Source organism: Hyperoodon ampullatus (assembly GCF_949752795.1).
Source record: "Hyperoodon ampullatus genome assembly, chromosome: 2".
NCBI classification, from domain to species: Eukaryota; Metazoa; Chordata; class Mammalia; order Artiodactyla; family Ziphiidae; genus Hyperoodon; species Hyperoodon ampullatus.
This window is the reverse complement of record NC_136915.1, coordinates 126,860,779-126,883,366: the sequence shown is the minus strand read 5'-3', so window position 1 is coordinate 126,883,366 and position 22,588 is coordinate 126,860,779. Positions and strand designations below refer to the sequence as shown.

The window sequence follows — 22,588 nt, the reverse complement described above, 5'->3', positions numbered from 1 at the left end:
GACAATCGTTTTGTGTCTTAGTGGAGCTGGCTAATTTCACTGCCCTTTCAATTCATCTGAGACTGTTTTGGAAAAGGCATTTAAACACCAAATGCAGTATGAACAAGTCTTTGTCCCTGTCTTTAACTACCAAAGCAAAGGATCCTTGGTTTTTCATTTTGGAGGCCCCAATTAGCACCCAGTGGCAACAACTTATGAAGCTATGATGAAGATGGTGATGACTAACTATGAGCTCTGGCCATGATAGTTACCAAAATATACTAGATACTGGCCTCTCCCCTCAAGGAGGTCACAACCGACTTCAGCCTAGAAAAGACTTCTGCACGTGGGAAAAAGAAAGCAGTAAACATGTGAGAGAATATAATATACATATATCCACCCTTTGACATAGATAGGTGGGACAGTTGTTGTTTAAATTATGTTTTGCTTTGAAGAAACTCAGGGTCAAAGAGGTTAAATGACACCAAATTCCCATGGCTGGAAGGCTAGGTAGGCATCATATCCTTTCCTACATAATGTCTCTGAGAGCCATTGTAGGGAAGGGTAGTTAAGATTGTGCATCCTGAACCCAGATGGCTTAGCTTCTGTGCTGTGTGATTTGGGGCAAGGTACTTAATATGAGCCTATTAAGTCATGAGAATTGGTTAAGAGAGTTGAACAAGTTAGTACACAGAAATGTTCAGAACAGTGCCTGACACATAGTAAATTGCTCAGCAAACACGAGCTATGTGAGTTGCTAAAGTGCCCATCACACAGAACAAGGTGTAATAGGAAATCAGAGCTTGTGTTGTACTCCAGGAGGTGTAAGTTATATAGGTCCTATTCAGAGTGTATAAGCTAGCTCAGGAAGTCACACTCACTTATGATAAGGGAAGTCCATCCTACCCATACCATTAGCAAAGTTAGAATAAAATAGTATTTTTGTTCTCATGCTACAACGCAGGACTACTGCAGCCTGTGAAATTAGTGAAAGACATATCATTTAAAATGTCTGCCTCTGGGGCACCTAGTCTCACTCTTGTGGGACAGTTAATATGTAGGTCTCCATTCTTGGTAGATATGAGCGCTGCCTCATAATGATGCATTCCAGCGTACTCTTGAGAAGCTTTCGAGATTTATATCCTTTAAGTCTGAAACCCGTGGGGCACCTTGCACTTACAGAGCACTAAATTCCAAGTAACGCATTTCCATTCACAATCCATGTGCTGGGACCCTCCCTCCACATTGACTAAAAATGTGATCAAAGATTTATGGATTTGGAAACACTGAAGTGATATCAAAGGCTCCTGCTTGTTTATTTTGTTTGTTTGTTTGTTTGAAATCCTGTTCCACTTTGAACTGGGTTGAAGTCAGCAATGAAATTAGGAGCCTGGAAGCTCTGGTAATAGAGGAGAGAACCAATGGGGAAACTTGACTTACAGAAATCAGTCCAGGTCCGATCAGATAAAGGGGACGCAGGGAGGGAGAGAGCAGAGAGGTCAAGAAGAGTCTACCTGAGATGACTGGCCCCTCGTCCCACTGCACCAGAAACAAGGAGAGAGTTCACAAGAGCAGCTCCGTGGCCTTATTTGGAGAAGGTTGTCTGGTAAAGCACATATGTGAACCATAAATCCAGATTTTAGTTGCACCAGCTCCCATTTCTTCATGTCAGCATACGGTCAGCAACCTCTGCATGTTCTAGTACCCCTAGCATATAATTTTGATTTGGAAGCCTTCTACTGACAGTTAATTTTTATTGAAAGACTATTATCTTGATAAAAAAATTTTCTGACAGTTTCAGTGATATTAGTTTCCAAATATATAATGACAGCTTTGTTGGTGTGTGTTTTTGTGTGTGATGCATTCACATGCATATGCCATGTCCTGCCATCTTATAAAAGAACCCCGCTTTACTGTTTCACTGTGCCGTAGGGGAGCACCCAGCACTCAGGCTCTGTGTGAGTGTGCATTGTTTATGACACTTGAACCATGAGCCCTATAGAATTTGTTAGCATACATAGAAATTTGGTAAGGGCAAGGATTTTTATGCTAGGAAATTTCGTTGTCACATGTACAGTAGCTTTAGATAAGTCCCAAAGGACAATGTGGTACAGACAAAAGGGCCCTGGATTTTAAACAGAGAAATCTGGCTTTTAGTCCTGTCTTCAATATTTTACAGCTATTGTTAGTATCGTGGGTTTAGAAGACAGACCTGGGATTGTTTTCCAGCTCTGCCACTTACTAACTATGTGAATTTAGGCGAGATATTGGCAGCATCTCTTAGCCTCAGTTTCTTGTCTATAAAATGAGAATTATAAGAGTACCAGTAATACCTTCTTCAAAGTGTTGCTATTACAATTGGAAATGGCTAGAAAAGCACTTATCACAGTAACTGCATGTAGAAATAATAATAATATTATAATAATATTATTATATTATTATTAATAATAATAATAGCTCATGTTATTTATTGCTTTAGTTATTTTATTTTTGAATCTCAACTATCTCATTCATTAGATTCGATTCATTAGATAGATTCATAACATTCATTACATTAGATTCATTAGATTCATTAGATAGAAGAAAAACTTCTTACATTCCAGGGCTGTTTTCAGAGTTGAATGAGCTAATGTATGTGAAAGCACTTTCTGTATGCTCCGAAGCCCTCAATTGAAAATAATAATAATAATGATTGTATTTTCATTTATTGAGAATCTACAAAGTGCCAGGCACTTTACATGTTATCTCTAATTCTCACAACAATCCTGTGAGGTAGGTAGTATCATTTTACATTAGAAATGAAACAGGCTTAGAAGCATTTGCCTTGGATCATGCTCAGATTTCAACATACATCTTTTTTTTTTAATTTAAACTCATCATTCTACATAGCCACATCTCAGTGATAATAACAGAATTGTTAATGATGGTTTGTTGTTCCTGTTGATAATAGAATCAGGCTCATATCTGCTCTGAGCTGTTGATTCATCATAGATTAGTATAGCATAGACTGCAGGTGTTTTATTAAAACGTATGATTTTGATGAAATGCACTTAATATACACTCATTCACAAACCTACATGTGTATCCACTAAGCCCTAGGCTATGAAGGAACATGTCAGCAAGTCCTAGGTGATGGCAGTGTGGTTGAAATGCATGTACTGGCCCCAAGGTGAATTGTTTAAAGGGCATACTTTTTGAATGGATAAATTCTGATATTTTTATTATAATGTTCAATGTTTTTTTTTAGTCACGTCTCATGTTTTTACATTTCAGTTACATGAATCTGTATTCATGTTAAAAGTACAAGTAAATGGAATTTACTGTTTGATGCCCTTGCCTGAATACTAATTATAACTGATGTATTGCTCACCAGCTAATAGTGACCTGCTTAGACTGGCATACTTGACCCTGGGCATATCCACTAGGTAATGCTTGTGTGTATAAATGTAGCTGCACACCTGGGGCCTCCTGGACTGTAAGTGAGGTAGGCATGGCCTTTTGAGTTTGGCAGTTCCTAGCTGCCTAACTTTGCCAAAGTTCTGGGATCTTTTGTTTCTTTTTTGTAATCCTTTCTAAGCCTCAGTCTCCTTATCTGTTAAATTGTAATAATAATACCTATCCCTTAGAGTTTCTAGGCGGGTAAAGGGATATTTCATGCTCAGCAATCAAAAGATGTGGTTTCCCCTACTCTTCTTTGACTTAAAAAAAGTACTTTTGCAACAATGGAATATCTGCTTTGCTTTTTTGCTGCCATATATTTCTACAGACTTGGTAAACCATGTATGGTCAACCAACATATGGTTCAGACAAATTTACAAGAAGATCTGAAACTTAGCTTTTCTCCTGTAACTGAGATGGTGCCATTAGTGGGGCTGTCTCATCTGCAGAGTGCCCCCTGCCCGGTGTGGTGGGAACGTCCCAGCTACCCGGTGCAGCAGAGGCTACAGTAATGGCCCCTCACCCTCACTTTTCAGGGTTTGCTCCTGAAGCCAGCATCCTGGCCTTGATCACTCACATATGTCTACCAGGTTTAACTTTTAGTTAAAAGAAACCCATAATTTTCACCTGTGTCTTTTTGATTCCTAGCTTGATAGAATATCTTAGAATGTTTTTCTAATGTCCCTTCCCCCCGCCCAACTGCTCTAAGTTGCAAATGGCCAGATTTCAGTCATCAGGAGAGTAGAAAATGTATTATTTTTTTGCAGCCTGTCTTACTGGGGGCCAGATTCCAAGGAGGCAGCCCGTGTGCTCACAGGCCAGGAGAGCCAGGATTTCAACAGTGTCAACAATCTTTGCTCATCACACCAAAAAAGCAGCGTGTCGGTGCCGATGCATTAGCATACAGCCGCGTGTGCTTGCTAACAAAGCAGGCTCTGGGTATCTGCTAGTTTCTCAGCTTGTCTGTCTTCCTTGACCGACAAGAAGAGGAGAAATCACTTCAGGCAAGGGTGCTGTCCCTCTCCTTCAGCAAGAAAGCATTTCAAGAATTCCCGGAGGGAGAGCTTTGAACCGGTTTTCCTTTGGAGAAAGGAGATCATCCATCCTTTGTTTTTCTAATCTTGATTTAAATCATTGACAAGCAAATAAATCTGCCATGTTGTCTAGTAAAAAATGATCCAGCCCTGAATAATTCCAGTCATCCCCATAATAGTTTTATTTAGTTAGAATCTGTAAAAAGAAATAACAATATAGGCAGAGGTACACACGCATGCCCTCCTCTTGGTCTGTCTCTCTATCTTTCTTTTGTTGGGGGGATGGAGGGAAGAAGAAACGCACAAGCAGATGTGCTGCTAGATCTACAGGCTTCTGCCAACCATATGGCATCTTAAAGAAAGATGGTTAGAGCGTCTGGATTAGCAAAGAGTCGGGATGGGAAGCCATGTGTCGTGTTGGTACAGGCAGTTGTTTGAGCTTTCTCTAAATGGCTTCAGGAGATTGTGTAATGGAACAAATGGTCCTGCGAGCCCAGGAACAGCCTTGCCGCTGCTGGAGAGGCAATTGGCCCTCGGGCGTGTACTGCTTCCCTATTTTCCCCCCAGTATTGTGTGTTCTTCTTTTAATGTTCTCTAAACTCTGAGAACTGACTCAGAACTTTTCAACTTATAATTACACTCGTGAGTTCTCCCTGCCTCTGTGTCCACTTGAACTCTCCTCTCGCTGTCTGATCTGGTGATTAACGATGCTCCGGTCCTGCTCAGCACAGCGTCCTCTCCTGCCACCCTCCGCAGGGGTCCAGGCTCTGCACACCAGCCTCCAGTGCTGCCTGACAAAGGGTTTTCTGGGGAGGTTGCCCAGCTACTGCGGGGGCAGGGTGCGGGTGCGGGGGGGAATGTCCTCTACCATCAGAATTTACAGAAACCCCCAAAGATGGAAAATCTTTCATTTCTTGGTCAGTCAGCTGGGAGTTTTATGTGGTCCCAGGTGTTGAGCACACAAGAGTTGTGTCCCTTCACTGTTTTGGACCTCGTGTGAGACTTGAAAAAAATGTATACTAATTCCATACTGGTGAACTCTCTGGAATCTGAGGTCACACATGCCATTTATCCAGCAATTTGAGACCGTTAGGATTCTGTTCTCTAATACAAATGTAAATAAAAGTGTAAGAATTGAGACACTGATGGTGGCAGCACATTGGCAGTATTTCAGCTGCGGTCAGGTCGTCTGCCCATTCTTGTTCTGAGAGGCTGAGGCAGAAGAAGCCACGAGAACCTCCCAGTGAGAGCAGGTCTTTCGAGTTTGTTCTCTTAACCAAGCTTTTTGGACATTTCAGCTACGTTTTCGGGCAAACAGATCTTATTTTATTCTCACTTCAGGGCCATTGCACATATAATGCAATATCTTTAGCTGCTAGAAAAGTTAGGCCCACCTCCTCAGTTGGATAGATAACTAACTCTGAGGCTCTAGGTGTACCATAAATCGTGGTTAATGGAAAGTGAAATGAATAGTTGATCCAGTCAAAGAACTGACCAAATCATCAAACCAGTTTGAATGAAGTAGTCAAGTCAGTGGCGGTTGCTGGTCAGCGCCTGGTTTGTGCTGTGTGAGTGGCCACCTCCCTTCTCAGAGGCAGTGAGCCCAGCTACCAGGTCCCAGACAATGGGATCAAGTAAGAAATGCAACATCCAGGTTAAAAATGAGTTGGCTGTGGTAAACTGTAGCAAGTGGGAGGCTACCCTGTCTACTACAACTTCTATCAAAGGTATTCTGAGCAAGGAAAATACATTCTAATTTATTTTGCTTTGTGATGATGCAGTCTTCCCTCCAAAGAGAAATGAAGCCTGGAGCTTCTGTGCTGCAGAAGGAGAAAAGGACACAGTGTCCTGACATCTGAATGTGTCTTCAGACTGTCATTATGTTTATGTACTTGTGGCTGAGGCAAATGATTTTTACTGTCTTAAGGTCATCAGAGAATAATTTGAAGATTGTTACCGACTTTTTTCTGAATAACTACTTTCTACAAGGACAATAACATTACCCAGAAATTTCAGATAAAGTGCTCTTTCATTTCTTGTGAATTCTTTGTATTTATATTGAAAAATTATTCCTATCTCATACACATAGGTTAAAAACACGTTTCTTTCTTTCTTTCTTTCTTTTTCAGAGCTCATTTCATACTGAACATGCTAAGTGTTAGGCTATTCTTACTTTGTCGTCTGAATTTAGGATCAAGGGCAGGGGGATTGTCTGTGGAAAGCATAATTTTGATTATCTACCAGTTGGAAGAAGTTACCACTTCAATCCCTTTTACCATCCAAGTGTACATGGTCCCAAATTTGTCAGCATTAGAATTTCTTGAAACAATGCAATTAAACTGCAACATATTTCCTAACATTCTTAATTAAGACAGTAACTGAAAAATGTAGATTAACAGAAGTTACTGTTTTTATCAACATATTTTCTTTCTTTCCCTCCACCATCACATCCCCCCTCCCCCCACTCTTTTTTTGCTTTAAATGTCTGATGTCAGTTTTGTCCACATGTACATTATGCACATGGCACCAAAGAAACAAAGTGAAAAATTCTCTTTTAATTCTGAGCTGCTCGCCCAGCGCCACATGCACTGTCTGTTACATGTCGCTTCATATGAGGTTCATGCTGGGAGTTTCTTTTTAAAGGCAAAGTGTTTCTGAAGGAAAGAGTTCAGGTTGGGCAGATTGTGTTAGAAAAAATCTCACTGTCTCCGAGTGGAATTAATATACTGATTATTCTGCGCAAGCTGAAACTGGCAGCATGTGCAAAGTTCAAGAGTGTCTGGGAATTGAAATATGGAGGAGAATTCCGGAGAGTGAGCAGAGACAAAGAATTGGAAGTAGGGTTTAGAAGTGTAACTAATGGTAACTTTGTAAGAACGGAGAGGGAATTCAAGCATGAACAACTGTGTCATAAAGCAGTACTCAAGATATTTTTATGGAATCAGGAAGTCCTGTTTTCTATGGCACATTTTAGGATTGATCATAAAAGTCAGTTTAGTTATTGGGCGAGATTGGAGGGGGAAAATAAAGGCATGTCATACCCAGCACCCTTTTAATTTTCATTTCTTTGAGTTCTTAAGATATTCGCCAGTTCCAATTAAGTCACGTGAGAAGCTTAATCACTAACATAATATTAAAACGGGTTGTAATATTTCTTCAGCCTCTCTATTAGCAAAATTTTTTTCCTGTTTAATTAAAATTGGAGTCCTCCATGATCAACAAACAATGCTTAATTTTTTGTTGTTGTTCACAAATAAGGAATTAAAAGGTAAGAAAAGGAAACGCAATCACGCAGCACTTTCCCATCACGAGGAAACCAAACTTTTTTCGCACTGCTTCTCAGGGGAAAGAAATTGGGACGTGAGCTTGGAGTTAATGAAGCTTTCATCCATCTCCTTCCTTCAACTGCCATCTCAGCTTAATCCTCTCCTTCTGCCGCAGTCCAGAGGCCCTGCAAGCCCCCGCGGAGCCTCCGGAGCCAGATGCCGGGCACCAGCCCCCCCCCGCCCGCGGCCCGCCCGCCGGAGCCTGCGGCCCCCACCATCTCGGGGCCGGGCCGAGCCGCGAGGAGGACGCCACGCGGGGCCGGGCGGGGCCCGCGGCGGCGGCGCCGGCGGCGGCGGCGGTGGCGGCGGTGGCGGCGGGAGCTGAAGCGCCGAGGCCGCCCTGCCAGCCGCGGGCGCCCGGAGGGGGCCGAGCGCAGGTGTGGGCGCTAGAGGCGCACGTGGAGCCCCGCCGACGCTTCAACCCGCAGAGGCACAATCGCCCAGCGCTGGGTGGGGGCCGGGCTGGCGGCTCCCGGACGCGCAGTGGCCCTGGAGTGCTTTGCTTGGTGGGCTCTTTGGACAAGCGGGCCCCCGGAAAAGGCACAGCCGCTCCTGACGCCGCCGTCTACGGAATCTCACTAAAACTATTAAGATGAATCCTTTCAGTGGCGGCATGTAGGATGCGGGGAGGGGGGGACCTGCCTTCTGCTTGGCAGTTGCTCTTTTCTAAAGCAGGAAATTATCTCTGGGGGTGACTTAGGATACAGGGTCCTCCCATGGCTCTGTGGGTCAGGGGTTGGGAAGATGTCAGCATCCTGCCTGTACACCTCTTAAAAGGGTGGGGTGCAACATGAGAGGGGCGGCGCTGCAGGGTAAGGCTGCCCTGACCACCACCCCTCATCCCCCAGCACACACCCCTGCTGCCTCATCCCATATGGTAATTGGCTATCGGGGCAGTTGTTTCTACTGCCCTTAACCTTGCCTCTCCCATCACAACCACTAAGGAACGACCATATACAGATTAAATGCTGGATGGATGATTTAGCGCGTCCGGGGTTTTTTCTTCTTAAAATCTGGGCACTACTGCCTGTAGGGATTCCTAGTCTACACAGCGGGTGCTCACCAGGAATGAGGGTCAGGACTGGGAACGGAGTCCTGTGCTGTGAGGGACTCAGTTACGACACTGAACCCACTTCCAGGGGCCTGCAACGTGCTGCCTCTTGTCACCCAGAGCAGCCCCCCGGAGGCCTCGTTTTCCCTTTCTCTTCTGCCATTCTTTTTTTTTTTTTTTGCGGAGCACAGGCTCCGGACGCGCAGGCTCAGCGGCCATGGCTCACGGGCCCAGCCACTCCGTGGCATGTGGGATCTTCCCGGACCGGGGCACAAACCCGGGTCCCCTGCATCGGCAGGCGGACTCTCAACCACTGCGCCACCAGGGAAGCCCTCTTCTGCCTTTCTTATTCAGAGCCCTGACCCTCCCTGAGACCATTCCATGGTGATACTCCCAACCCTCTGAGTTGAATCCTGTCTCCCTTGCTATCTCAAGGACTGCATATTTTGTGCACATAGATGACTTCTGCTTGGAGCACCTAAAAGTTGATTGATGACAAAGAGATGGTGCTAGACATTTTTATTACAAAGCAATCTCGGTGTTTGTTCTCTTTGCCACCTTCCTCAAGGCCACAGTAGTTTCCTGGGCTACACGGGGCGTTTTGTTTACTTGTGGTACTTTAGAAAAATAGAGTAAGGAGTGTTGGAAGCCTGGACTGGTTCTCTTGCCACTTCTTAAAACTCAGAATTTCGCAGCCCAAACATTAAACAACCGATTTAGCTGCTTCCTTCTCCCCCATGGTCGCACGTAAATGGGCAGGATCGGACTTCTCTGCTGTTTGAGCCCACTAGCAACCAAATGAGCCCTCTGGCAGGCCTGATCACTCTGATCTTCCATAGACCTTCTCGCTGGAAGAGTTATGCATTCATATTATACCGACACTCATCACTGTGTGGAGGATCCCCTTTTACTAAATGATTTATTACTCTTAGCAGAATTTCTTTGGCTGCAGATTTTATTTCTGAGTCACTCTGTTCAGCTCAATTGGTTGCCTTCAGTTACCCTGGCAACCAGCAGATGGGGTTCTTTGACAAGGGTCAGCGGGGAGGCTGCCTCAGTATAGATGGAAGAGAAGCTAAATAAAAAAGCTTTCAGCATTGACAGTTCTATAGTGGATGACCAGGAGTAGCTATCAAATTACTTTTATTAAAAGCTAATTAAATGTGTGCCAGTAAGTGCGCCGTGGTGACTGAGTCTGGTTCCTTAGCTGCCGCCGTGGGCTCACTCTCACTTCGTCACACCTCTGTGACCAGTATGACTACCTCAAGGATGGGGCTGGTCTAACATGAAGAAACTAGAGGGAACCTCACTGCAGTGTGGAACCTGACACACTCCAGGACCCCTCGAGGAGGGTTTTAGCTTCTGGGGGCACCCGGAGGACTGCCTGAGAACAGACTCTTCCTGAAAACGCCACACTGTGCAACTTTTTATAAGTATGAAAATATTTCCAAATAACTAATTTTTTTTTTTTTTTGCGGTACGCGGGCCTCTCACTGTTGTGGCCTTTCCTGTCGCGGAGCGCAGGCTCCGGACGTGCAGGCTCAGCGGCCATGGCTCACGGGCCCAGCCGCTCCGCGGCATGCGGGATCCTCCCAGACCGGGGCACGAACCCGCGTCCCCTGCATTGGCAGGCAGACTCTCAACCACTGCGCCACCAGGGAAGCCCCAAATAACTAATTTTTGAAAAGAGAGTGCTCGAGCTTAGGTTTAGGCCGGGTGTGGCAGGAGAGGTGATGTGGGTTTTTCTCCTAGAACATCTAAGTGGCCTGGATGCTACTCTGCAAAGATTATGATTTTCAACAGTTTTCATTCCTCTGTCCTGTTTTTCTTTGCACACTGGAGCTGTGCTCACCATGACTCTGCTCTTGTTTTACAAAGAACTGGTTAAGGGTATCTGAGGCTTAAGGCAAATGGTCTCCTACGTCCTTCAGAGTCTAAGATTCTTGCCATGTCAGCTCCTGTCCCCGCTGTTTCGTGGTGCAGATCCTTTATTCATGCCCAGCCCTCCAAGGGAATTACAAGCTCAGACAGGTCAGATAGCACATGCTCTTTTAAGACTGCAAGGTAGCTACGCAGCAGATGTTCCTAAATGACCTGAGGGGAAACTGTGCCTTGTTTCCAGAGTCAGCTGTGTTTTAAGCAGTTGTTGGTCCAGCAGAGAGCCAGGGACCTTGTCAGGGACTCCAGGGTGCCACCACCGGGGCCCTCCCTTGCCTCAGGCTCGCCCAGAGTCCTGTGGCGCATGAGCCGCTGCCAGAGAGTTTTCCAAGCTGGTTTTGGAGCTTCTGGCCTCTGGTTCCTGCACCCTTCATGCCAACGCCAGTCTGTGGTTCCCAGACCAAGGAGTCCTCAAACTGGTCGGTGACAAGGTAAGAACAGAGATTGAAAGTGCTTAGAAACTTTTATAGCAATTAGGCAGTGTAACAGCATTTTTATAGTACTTCACAAAACTATCAGTCTGCAACAGAGTGGAAGTTATAAAAGAACAATAGGGGCTTCCCTGGTGGCGCAGTGGTTGAGAGTCCACCTGCCGATGCAGGGGACACGGGTTCGTGCCCCGGTCTGGGAGGATCCCACATGCCGCGGAGCGGCTGGGCCCGTGAGCCATGGCCGCTGAGCCTGGGCGTCCGGAGCCTGTGCTCCGCAAAGGGAGAGGCCACAACAGTGAGAGGCCCGCGTACCGCAAAAAAAAAAAAAAAAAAAGAACAATAATAAAACCCAAACTGGTGCTCTTCACGGAGGCAGGTAGAAAAGCACTGAGCTAGGGATTGCCTCCTTCTTCCCCAGCCTTTTTGGGGAAATGGGTCAGCCATTTCCCAGTACGTTGCCCAGTGTGTCACCTTTCTCAAGGTCCTTATGTTTTAGTATGGAATAGAAGTCAGGGCCTTTAAAAAAAAGGATTTTGAAATGCTGCAGAGGACTAATCTGGAGTCAAGAGACATGGGTTTCAGTCCTAGATTTACTCTAGACAGTCTGTGGGACCTTGTACAGATCACTTGTACTCTCTGGGGCCCAGATTCACCATAATGGGCAGGATTGAATGACCTCCAAGTTGCCTCTAACATGTCTAACAGGACCTGACCCTTTTGAAGAGAAGAGCAGGGGTCTTTTCCCCATTGCTGCCCTAAGCCGCCGCCCCCTGCTGTACTCCACAGGCAGCCAAGGCTCATTGGAAATTTGAGAGAATGAAAAATTAAAGGGGCAGTACAGGAATGTAAATTGTCTTTACTGGAAATGTAAACTCTCCCCAGAATTTCAGGACCCTTAGAATGAATTCCTCCATTGAAATCATTATTGAAAAGGGTAGATTTGGGCAAAGGATATTTAAACAGCAAACCAGCTAGTGAAACTGCCTTAATTTTCTAAGTGAGGATAACTGGCTAGAATGTGTTCCAGATTTCCGAGCACGTGGCTTATTCTAGCTGATCTGTATGGCCACGTTAATGAGACGGAACTTCATAAAATGTGGCAGCAATTTTTAAGCATTGGAACAAAGTGTACAACTTTAATATGGCTTATTCACCAAATTAATTACCTAGAGCAGTAGTAATTAGGGTAATTGGGTTTTCAAAACTTCGACTTGGGCAACCTAGGTGTACTGTTTTGACTAGATAGCTGGCGGTATTTGAGGATAGGAACATAGTACAATTCTGTAAAGTCAGTATTGCAGAAGTTTGGAGTTCAAAGAGAACTTAGTCATCTTCTAGTTCAGGGGCTGGCAAACTTTGTTTTCTAGAGGGTCAAGTAATAAATATTTTAGGCTCTGTGGCCATATGGTCTCTGTTGCAGCTCCCCAACTCTGATGTTACTGTGCAAAAGCAGCCATAGACAATACGCCAGTGGATGAGCATGGCTGTGTTTCAATGAAAGTTTATTTAGGGGCACTGAAAGTTGAATGTCAGAGAATGTTCACATCACAAAATACTGTTTTTCTTTTGATTTTTTTCCAATCATTTAAAAATGTAAAAAACATTCTTAACTTGCAGATTGTACAAAAACAGACAGTGGACCAGGCTGGATTTGGCCTGTGGTGTGAAGTTTGCTGATCCACTTCTAGCTTATCCTGTCATTTCACATGTGAGGAAACTGAGATTCAAAGTGATCACACAATTTGCTTAAGTTTTTATGACTGACACCAAAACTTAGGAGTAGACTAGGATAGTTTTCATTTAGACAGTTGGCTGTTTTGATTATCAAAATTGGAGCCACGCAAAATACATTATTCTTCAGAAGAACTCATTTTGTACGTGATTGATACTGTGAATTACAGCATACCAGTGGTTCTTAAACTTGAGAATTCATCAGAATCAACCAGAGGGCTTATTAGAACACATACTGCTTGGCTACACCCCCAGGGTTTCTGATTCAGGAGGTATTCTTTGCTCAATTTTAGAAGTGGAGAACCTGAGATTGAGAGAGATCAAGCCTCTTGCCCAAGTAAAATAGGTAGTTTGTGATAGGAATTTGAACCCATGTCTCCTGTTTCCAAGTCCAGCACTCATTCATCTGTTCTAGGATTCTTTTAATTAAGTGACAGATTTCAACAGCATACTTACAATTATTTGATTTATATGTTATGTTCTTTCGGGAACAAAGTTATTAAATACTAAAACGTACTTATACTATAGATGAAATTACAGGTATTATATTTGGTATAAATATTGTCCACTGGTAAGTGGTTTGCTCTTTCATTTTTTTTTTTTTTTTTTCTGTACGCGGGCCTCTCACTGTTGTGGCCTCTCCCGTTGCGGAGCACAGGCTCCGGACGCGCAAGCTTAGTGGCCATGGCTCACGGGCCCAGCTGCTCCGCGGCATGTGGGATCTTCCCAGACCGGGGCACGAACCCGTGTCCCCTGCATCGGCAGGTGGACTCTCCACCACTGCGCCACCAGGGAAGCCCGGTTTGCTCTTTCTGACACCATTTGTCCAGCACCTTGCTAAGTGCTGGAGATGGAAAGCTGAACAAGGTCCCATTCCTGTCCTTAAACGTTATTCATTGTTCAGTGGGAGAGGCCGACCAGCAATGACTGTAGTAAGTGTAGATGGGTGCTCTGGTGGGATGCGTGGGATAGAACAAGCTGTGGAGGGGTTTAGAAGGTTTAGGGGATGGTCCACAGAATCGATGTGGACAGAGAGGGAAGAGGCAAGGAGGACTCAGAGACAGGTGACTAGGGTGGTCCCACCCATGTGCGAAGGGTACAGAAGGAGGAACCTGCCATTTGTGGCTTGTTAATCCTGGCTCCACCCCTTCTGGTTGTCTGAACTTGGGCAAATGACTAACTTCTCTGTGCCTGGCTTTTCTTATGCACAAAATGCAGATGATAAAAATACCTACTTGTAGTATTGTTATGAGGATTCATTTAGTTACTGCCTACAATACTCCCTGGCCTTTAGTAAATGCTCAGTAAATATTAGAGTACTCTACTGGGAATAGTAGAGAACTGAGTGCACATTTTACAGTCACAGTATGTGCACCTTTGAAATTCACATGTTAGCTGAAAAGTGTTCTTCATTTACATGAGGAAGCCCCTCTTCCAGGGAAATTGTGGGTCTGAGCATTTTGCAAACACTTATCTGAGAAGGGGCTCTAGTCTGAAAACATTGCAGGACAAAAGACATTTTACCACGATCGCCACCAGAAACAATCAAGCAAACAAAACACCACCCACAGTAGTTTGTAGGGAGCTCCCAGGTTAAATGTTGAGTGAAACTAAAACCTCTGATCAAAAACCATATATGCATGAGGTTACTGGCCACCTCCGGGGTAAGTAGGGGGCTGGGCTGGAGAAAATACATAGGAAGTGGTCCCACAGCACTGGCACCAGGTTCACAAGTGTTCATTTGATTATTATGCCTCATAACTTATTTAGACACTGCATATATTTTGTATGTATCACATACAACATACAAAAATTTAAATATATGTATTCACTTGCTTTCACAGTATTCATAGCAAATGAGTGTCTGAAGCATAGGACCAGAGCTGGCAGCTTGCACTGCTTCTGTTTTGCATAAGATATTTTTCCCAGCCCACTCAGCTCCATAAAGTTGTTTTGTATTTCACCACTTGCTCCATCTTATCTTAAAGTCGTGCATATTTAAAAAAAAAAATGTTGGTTCTGATTGTGCATGGGGGGTGTGGCGGAGAGCATCACTGTTGGACCAATAGAGACGTGCCTGGGCCCAGCCCACATTCCAGTCTCCTTTAGTTGTATCTGCATCCTGGGCTTTGGAAACCTGGGCCTGCTTGTTCCCATCGTAACTGCTGCCCCTGCCCTCCTGTAATTCCCAGGGAGCCTTTGTACAGGTGAGCCCTTGCTATGCAGCAGCTCTTCTCCTCTGAGGGGCCCCAGTCTGCCCAGTGGTGGCAGGTCCTTAAGGAAATGGGCCCTGATCGGGATGGTGACCCCAGCCTGGGTGCAGAGTAGCCTGGAAGTGTCCTTCCTGTGGCTGCGGTGCCCTGTGAGGACAGGGGAGCCCCGGGGCTTCTCAGGAAGGGATGGCCTCCTGCCCCTGAGGGGCCTGGCCTAGCCACAGCTCCCCTGGGGGCCGGGACAGTACGGTGCAGACAGTGAGCATGTCCTGGGGGTCTCTGGGAGAGGATGGAACACCTCCCCTTCCTGTTCCGGAGATGTACACCTGCCTGTTCCAGAGATGAGGTATAGGCCTTGGGAAAGGAGCATCCCAATTAAGGAATGAAGTCTGAAAGCTGATGATTCCGCTCTCTTTCCTGCTGTGCAGAACCTCTGTGTGGTTGGCAGGCTGTCGGCTGGGCCCCTCCTTGCAGGAGGGGCTGCTGTCTGAAAGGCCCCTCCTAAGGGCCCTGAGGGCAGCCCCGCTCTCTGCTTTAGTTACTTCACGCCTTGTTCAGGAAGTGGCTCAAAACAAAGGGCCCAAACAGAACAAGAAATTGCTTCCTCTCAGAAGGACATTTATGCTGAGACCTGAACGTTGAAAACAAGTAGTTTCCAGCCCTGTGAGTTAGGAGGAGTCATGTTCCAGGCAGAGGGGGCCGCCAGCTTGTGGGTGGAAGCAGCCAAAGGATGTCTGGGGCCCACTGACCCAGGCTTTGCAGGGCTCGGAGAAGGGGGTGAGATCATCCGGAGGGCAGGTTGGGATGCCAGTGTCCACCTGAGAAGGCACCCCTTCAGGAGACACTGCCCCTGGCCAGCTCCCTCATCCTACAAAGCACCTCCTGTCTCGTGGCCTCCTTTCTCAGCAAACTGTCGCACCCTCTACCTGCGGCAGAATAAGGAGGCTGCTGAGCAGGAGGCCTCTCAGGTTCAGGCTCACCTTGCCGGCCTCCCTCTGCCTCTGGGAGAAGGGCCTGCCTGCTGCCCAGGTGCCTCCTGCCTCTGGAAGCCCAGCTCTGAGGATGTCTCTTCCCTCCCCCAGGGCACCCTGCCCAGCGGCTCAAGTCTCTCCATCCTCAGCACACCCTCTTGCTGCCTCGTGCTCAGACAGGCCCCTCTCTCGGATGGTCTCGCCTCTCCCGCCCCTGTAAGCAGCCTCTGCCGCAGTTCCCTACTGAAGGGCAGGCGGCCACTCACAAGCTGCCCTGCTTCTCCCGCAAGCCTCTCTCCTCTCCCGGCCTTCATCCGCCCTCCCGTCATCCATCAGTGTATTCTGGCTCCGTGCCTTCCGCCAGCCTTGACAGGCGGCTCCTCCCCAAGGCCTGGGCCTGGCCATGTTCATTCTCGCTGCAGCAGAGGTTTTGGCCTGTAGGTGGTGGGGGCCTGGGTATCTGTAATTTTAACAAACTTGAAAATCTCTGCCAGGCTTTCCTGGCACGTTCACGGCCTAACCTCTCGACAGGTTTGGGCGGCACAGCTGGAGATCCAGCCAGACACTTCTAGGCCCCAAGCTGAATAAGTGCTGGGGGGGTGAGTGGGCGTCTCATAGGTGCCTCACCCTGACCCCAGGACTGTCCCTCCTCCCATCCTCTCTTGGTAAATGGCAATGCCGTTGTCTGAAGGACAACATCCATTGTTAGTTCGGCTCAAATCGCTACTGGGTCCCAGCATCACCTCCCTCCAAGCAGCCCACAGCCTCTGGTCAAGCCACACTGCACAGATCAAAGTTTCCAGACACCATTGCCTTTACAGTACCACCTCCCATGTGGGAAGGCCCTGCCCTGGCCCCTGCCAGACCAACACCCGTTCATCTTTTCACATCCCAAATTTCCAGCCGAGTGACCTTGGACTAGTCATATGCTGTCTACGCCTCAGTTTCCTCATCCTTAAAGTGGGGGTAACAACAGTTCCTGCTTCATGGAATTGTCATGAGCACTAAAAAGTTAATAAATGATAAGCACTTAGCACATAGTAAGCACTTAGTAGATGATGGTGAAAATGGTGATCCATTTCCTAAGTAGGCACAAGCCTTCCTGGTCCTTGCACTCACCGTATTGACCCTGTGGTTTAATGCCTTGGTGGTACCCTCAGTGCAGCACCCTTTTTGTCTCCTTAATTGGCTGGGAACCCCCTAAGGGAAGGGATCTTTTGTAATTCTTGACAGCATGAGAACTGTTTACCAAGAGTTGGTTGGTTTGCTGAGGTAACTCAGTGAATTAACCAACTGTTAACGGTGGTCAAGAACACCTGTACTCGGCCTAGCTTTGCCTCCACGCTCTACCACTTATTCCTTGTGTGACTTTGTGCAAGTTAATTGAACCTGTCAGTTTCAGTTTTCTCATCTGTAAAATGGGATGATAATCCTAGCCGTACCTCTTAGGATTGTAGTGAGTTTTAATGGAGGAATAAGCTCAGAGGCTCAGTAAATGTTAGCTCTTGTCAGTGGTGGCAGCTGCAGCTATGGTTGGCTGAAGACTTGAACTTAGAAGCACAACAAAAATGAGAGCAGTAACCGCCATGGAAAATAAAACAGTGTATGTGTCAATAGGACACCCCAAGAAATCTCTTTTAGCTGATGGTAATAAAGCATTCATGAATAGCGTAGGCTGGGTTGTACAGTGTTTGGGGAAGGCTGTTACAAAAAATAACTTTTTAATTAAAAAAATGTCTGTTTTCCTAATATTCAAAATAGGCCTTGAGAGAGCCGCCACTGAAATATATTTCCATAACAAAGTCTGTTTTATGTAAAACCTGGGTTGTAGTGTTTGCTTTTTTTTTTTTTTTTTAACAAATGTGAATTTGGGTTTGTTGTTGTTTTTACCGTTTCTGAGCTTGTGATTGACTTTATTGCTGCAATAAAGTGACACAATAGAGGCTGACTCTGAGAAAGGAGGGAGCATTTTTTTTTTTTTTTTTTGCGGTACGCGGGCCTCTCACCGCTGTGGCCTCTCCCGTTGCGGAGCACAGGCTCCGGACGCGCAGGCTCAGCGGCCATGGCTCACAGGCCCAGCCGGTCCGCGGCATGTGGGATCTTCCCAGACCAGGGCACAAACCCGTGTCCCCTGCATCGGCAGGCGGACTCTCCACCACTGCGCCACCAGGGAAGCCCGGGAGCGTATTTTTTAAAGGGAGAAAAAATACTCCTTAGAGGGACTGCTTGGAGTTCAAGTTGAATCAGAGTGAAGCCATCCTTGGCTCTTCAGCTGTGAAGCTAGTGAGGCTTCAGCCTCCTGGAGGGAAGGCAGGACTTTCCCAAGGGTCTCACTCCTTATATCAGTGGTGCTTCTGCAGGAAAACCCTGGTTTGCTGCTGATATGGGGCTCACACCCGGGGACTTGATTGATCTGGCCTGGGCGGGACCTGGGCGCCTGGATATCTGCTGCAGGGTTCCAAGGCCCACATTTTGCAGAACACCACCAGCTGAGCCTCATCTAGGTTCTGAGGGCTCCACTGGAGGAGGGTCTAGGCAGGAACTGACCCCACTTCTGGCGGTGAGCGGTGCGGCCAGCCCACGTCCGGCTGTTTGTGCTGAGAGAAAAGGCTTTGGCTCAGCCCATAGCCCTGAATCCGGCAGCCACTCTTTCGAGGAGCCCCAAAACACACACTAAACCCAGCAGTCAGCAGGAACGTTATCTCACTGATCCATACACAGGGCAAGGGACCACGTGGAGGATGACCACTCCTGGCGCCTTCTTGACTTTACGCCTCGGTGGTGTCACCTATTTATCACATGTTGCTGTTTCATTTGTTTCAAGCAAACTTGAAGTCAGTGGGCTACTAATACCTCAGTAGCTCTTAGCCTGTGGCTCTCTCCACACCCAAGACTTGACTGGAGGGGGAAAGCCACCTACACCTGATGGTTTAGAGAGCTCAGCTGCTAATGAGGATGTTTTTGCCTGTCTGATTTAAATAGCAAAGCATTAGATTGTTTGCTTCTCAAGGAAAAAGTCTGTTCTCAACACCTCTGTGTCTTCAAAGGTACCCACTCCAGTGCTGGACAGCAGAGTCGCTACTCAGATGAGTGGGTCAGCCTGGGCAGAATGCCCCCCTGGCCCTAGCTGGCTGGCCTGGCTTCTCTGCTCCCTGGGAGGTCGATGTCATTGCTCCTCCCAGCCTCTCCATGCTGAGGATTCGGTGGAGGAAAACTTCGCTTTGGTCTGATACCACTGGGGTGGGTTTGAGACTGTGCTCTCAGGAACACTTGCTGCACGTAACAGCGTGATGGATGGCAGTGGGGGCAGATTGGGCTTCCCAAAGCTGCGATGCCAAAGCTTCACCAGAGGAAAATTTTTTTTCTCTCCTCCAGTATCAGAAGGAGGGCAATGGGGACAAGGCGGGGGAGGGGTGGGGGGAGAGGGTAGGTAATGTAATTTATACAGTACGGAAGCAGGAAAGTGCTCACACTTGGATGGAAGAGCCTTGCTGTTGGTTGGGTTCTGCCCCAGCCTGATCCAGGGAATCGGGAGCCCGGGCGGGGCCAGACTGCAACCCAGACTCGGGGCGAGGGAGACCCTGAACCTGGTCTTAAGTAGCTACAAACACAGGAAATAAGACTCTCCTTGGCAGGAGTAAAGACGCAGACGTAGGGAATGGACTTGAGGACACGGCGGGGGGGCAGGGAAGGGGAAGCTGGGACCAAGTGAGAGAGCGGCATGGACATATAGACACTACCAACCGTAAAATAGCTAGCTGGTGGGAAGCAGCCGCATAGCACAGGGAGATCTGCTCGGTGGTTTGTGACCACCTAGAGGGGTGGGATAGGGAGGGTGGAGGGAGGGAGACGCAAGAGGGAAGAGATATGGGAACATATCTATATGTATAACTGATTCACTTTGGTATAAAGCAGAAACTAACACACCATTGTAAAGCAATTATACTGCAATGAAGATGTTAAAAAAAAAAAAGGCAGAAGACCTAAATAGACATTTCTCCAAAGAAGACATACAGATGGCCAAGAGGCACATGAAAAGCTGCTCAACATCACTAATTATTAGAGAAATGCAAATCAAAACTACAGTGAGGTATCACCTCACACCAGTTAGAATGGGCATCATCAGAAAATCCACAAACAACAAATGCTGGAGAGGGTGTGGAGAAAAGGGAACCCTCTTGCACAGTTGGTGGGAATGTAAATTGATACAGCCACTGTGGAGAACAGTATGGAGGTTCCTTAAAAATTAAAAATAGAACTACCATATGACCCAGCAATCCCACTACTGGGCATATACCCTGAGAAAACCATAATTCAAAAAGAGTCCATACCACAATGTTCATTGCAGCACTATTTACAATAGCCAGGACATGGAAGCAACCTAAATGCCCATCGACTGATGAATGGATAGAGAAGAAGTGGTACAGATATACAATGGAATATTACTCAGCCATAAAAAGGAACAAAATTGGGTCATTTGTAGTGAGGTGGATGGACCTAGAGTCTGTCATACAGAGTGAAGTAAGTCAGAAAGAGAAAGACAAATATCGTAGAATAACGCCTATATGTGGAATCTAGAAAAATGCTACAGATGAACTGGTTTGCAAGGCAGAAATAGGGATACAGATGTAGAGAACAAACGTATGGAGACCAAGGGGGGAAAACGGGGCTGTGGGGGGTGGTGATGGGATGAATTGGGAGATTGGGATTGACATGTATACACTGATAGGTATAAAATAGATAACTAAGAAGAACCTGCTGTATAAAAAAAAAAAAGGACTGTCTTTGGTCCTTGCTCTCTCCAGAAAGAGCAGGGGCAGTGGGCGGGGCATAGATCTATGGGCGTGGTCAGAGCAGGCTCCTACCTGGGGAGCATGCGCAGCGCCTGCTAGACCCCTGCCTCCGGTATTTCCAGTTCCTGCCTCTCACCCTTGCAATGTGGGACACTTCGAAGGAGGGGTAATAGAAAACCAGGTGTGACTGAAAACCCAGAGCACAGAGTGTTCAGCGGAGAGGATAGGGGTGCAGACCGGGGTGCAGTAAGTGTGCCTTCTGGGGCAGCTTGAACAGCCTCCTGCAAAACCCACTGGAGCTCGAGAAGGGGTTGGGGCAGGCGGTAGGTGCCATCTGGGAAATGGGGAGCGTTGCCACTGGCGGAAGAACCCGAGGAGAGCGTGAGTAAAGTACTAGGCCACTGTTAGGTTTCCCAGGGTGCAGTTTTACTTTTACCTGTCTCCAGGTGCTGCATCATTTTAGTAAACAAGTCTGCCCACCCCTACCTAAGTCCCGAATGTCTGCCCTTGCAGATGTTTAGCTGTGCTCAGAGCCCACCAGAAACGGGGTTTCAGGAGAGCTTGAACTGAGGGCAGGCTGAGCCCAGGGTCTGCAGAACCATCTTCGAAGTTTTTGACTCAATGCGCGACATGTAGCCTGAAGTTTGAAATGCATCTTGAGCTTTTAAAATCCTTTTCCCGTGAAAATACAACTTAATTTCACTGTTGGTGCTTTTTGAGGATTGTGTGGAAGGGCATATGACACACCCAACTTCTTTCCGGAACAGTTCTGGGTAGTTGTTCAAGTCTAAATTTAATCCAAGGCCTACATTTCCATGGGTGAGTGTGCTACTGGCTGTAGGAAGCCGTCTGTGGACAAATGAGGATAATAGTGAATTAGCAAGTCTGGAGAGGAGAGCCCATCAGCAGAATGACAAATTTAGGATCTTTAAAGACATCTGGTCAGCGATGCCGGAGCTCGTGATTGACTGAGTGATTAATAATGGAAAACCCTTAGTTCAGTGTTTCCGCCTTCCCTCACCCACCTCCCCAGCCGGGACCGGCTGTCTGCTCCAGCCTGCCAGAGATGTTTCCAGCTGAACAGGGGAGGCATTTAGGTCCCTCATCTTTGACCTCTGGGAGTTTAAGGTTTGAGTTTTAATTCAGTTTTATCTGTGGGCTCCCTAACTGACAGCTCACCGAAAAGACTCCCAATTCCCTTTCGTATCTGATACACTTCCATTCACCTTAGGGAGTCCGTCCAGGGGCCTCACTTCAGGGTCACCCTGACTCCCAGCTCGTAGTTCATTGTCAGGACCTTCCCTCCAGCACACAGAGCACTGGAATACAGGGAGGGGGCTGAAGTCTTTGCTCCCCGGCTCTCTGAGGCCTACTGCCCCCAGTTTTCAGAACCCATCTCTAATTCTGCGGTGGATTTTTCTCCAGGCTACAGCAACTAGACAAGCACAGCCAGGCCACGGCCCAGCAGCTGGTGCACCTCCTCAACAAGCAGAGCCAGCTTCTGCTGGAGAGACAGCCTGTCTGAAGAGGTGGGACGTCTGAGATCCCAGGTACTGTGCAGGGCGCCTCACCCACCAGAGAACGCACCGGGGTACACATGGTCTTCCCCTTGTTCCTTTTACAGGGCTGCGTCTTACCAGGCTAAAATCCCCGGGGGGGTCACGTTGGTTAGCGAATAAGCTG

At 47.0% G+C, this 22,588-nt stretch overlaps 1 protein-coding gene across 1 annotated transcript in view; it reads left to right on the top strand.

Annotated features, from left to right (window-relative positions):
• Positions 1-22,588, top strand: part of SDCCAG8 (SHH signaling and ciliogenesis regulator SDCCAG8) — a gene marked incomplete at its 5' end in the record, with an annotated part of 265,292 nt that overhangs the window by 232,940 nt on the left and 9,764 nt on the right. The window contains one exon of the mRNA XM_079726777.1: positions 22,331-22,455. Within this exon, the coding sequence (XP_079582903.1) occupies positions 22,331-22,430 (100 nt within the window). The 3' untranslated portion in view covers positions 22,431-22,455. The remainder of the gene's footprint in view (positions 1-22,330; positions 22,456-22,588) is intronic.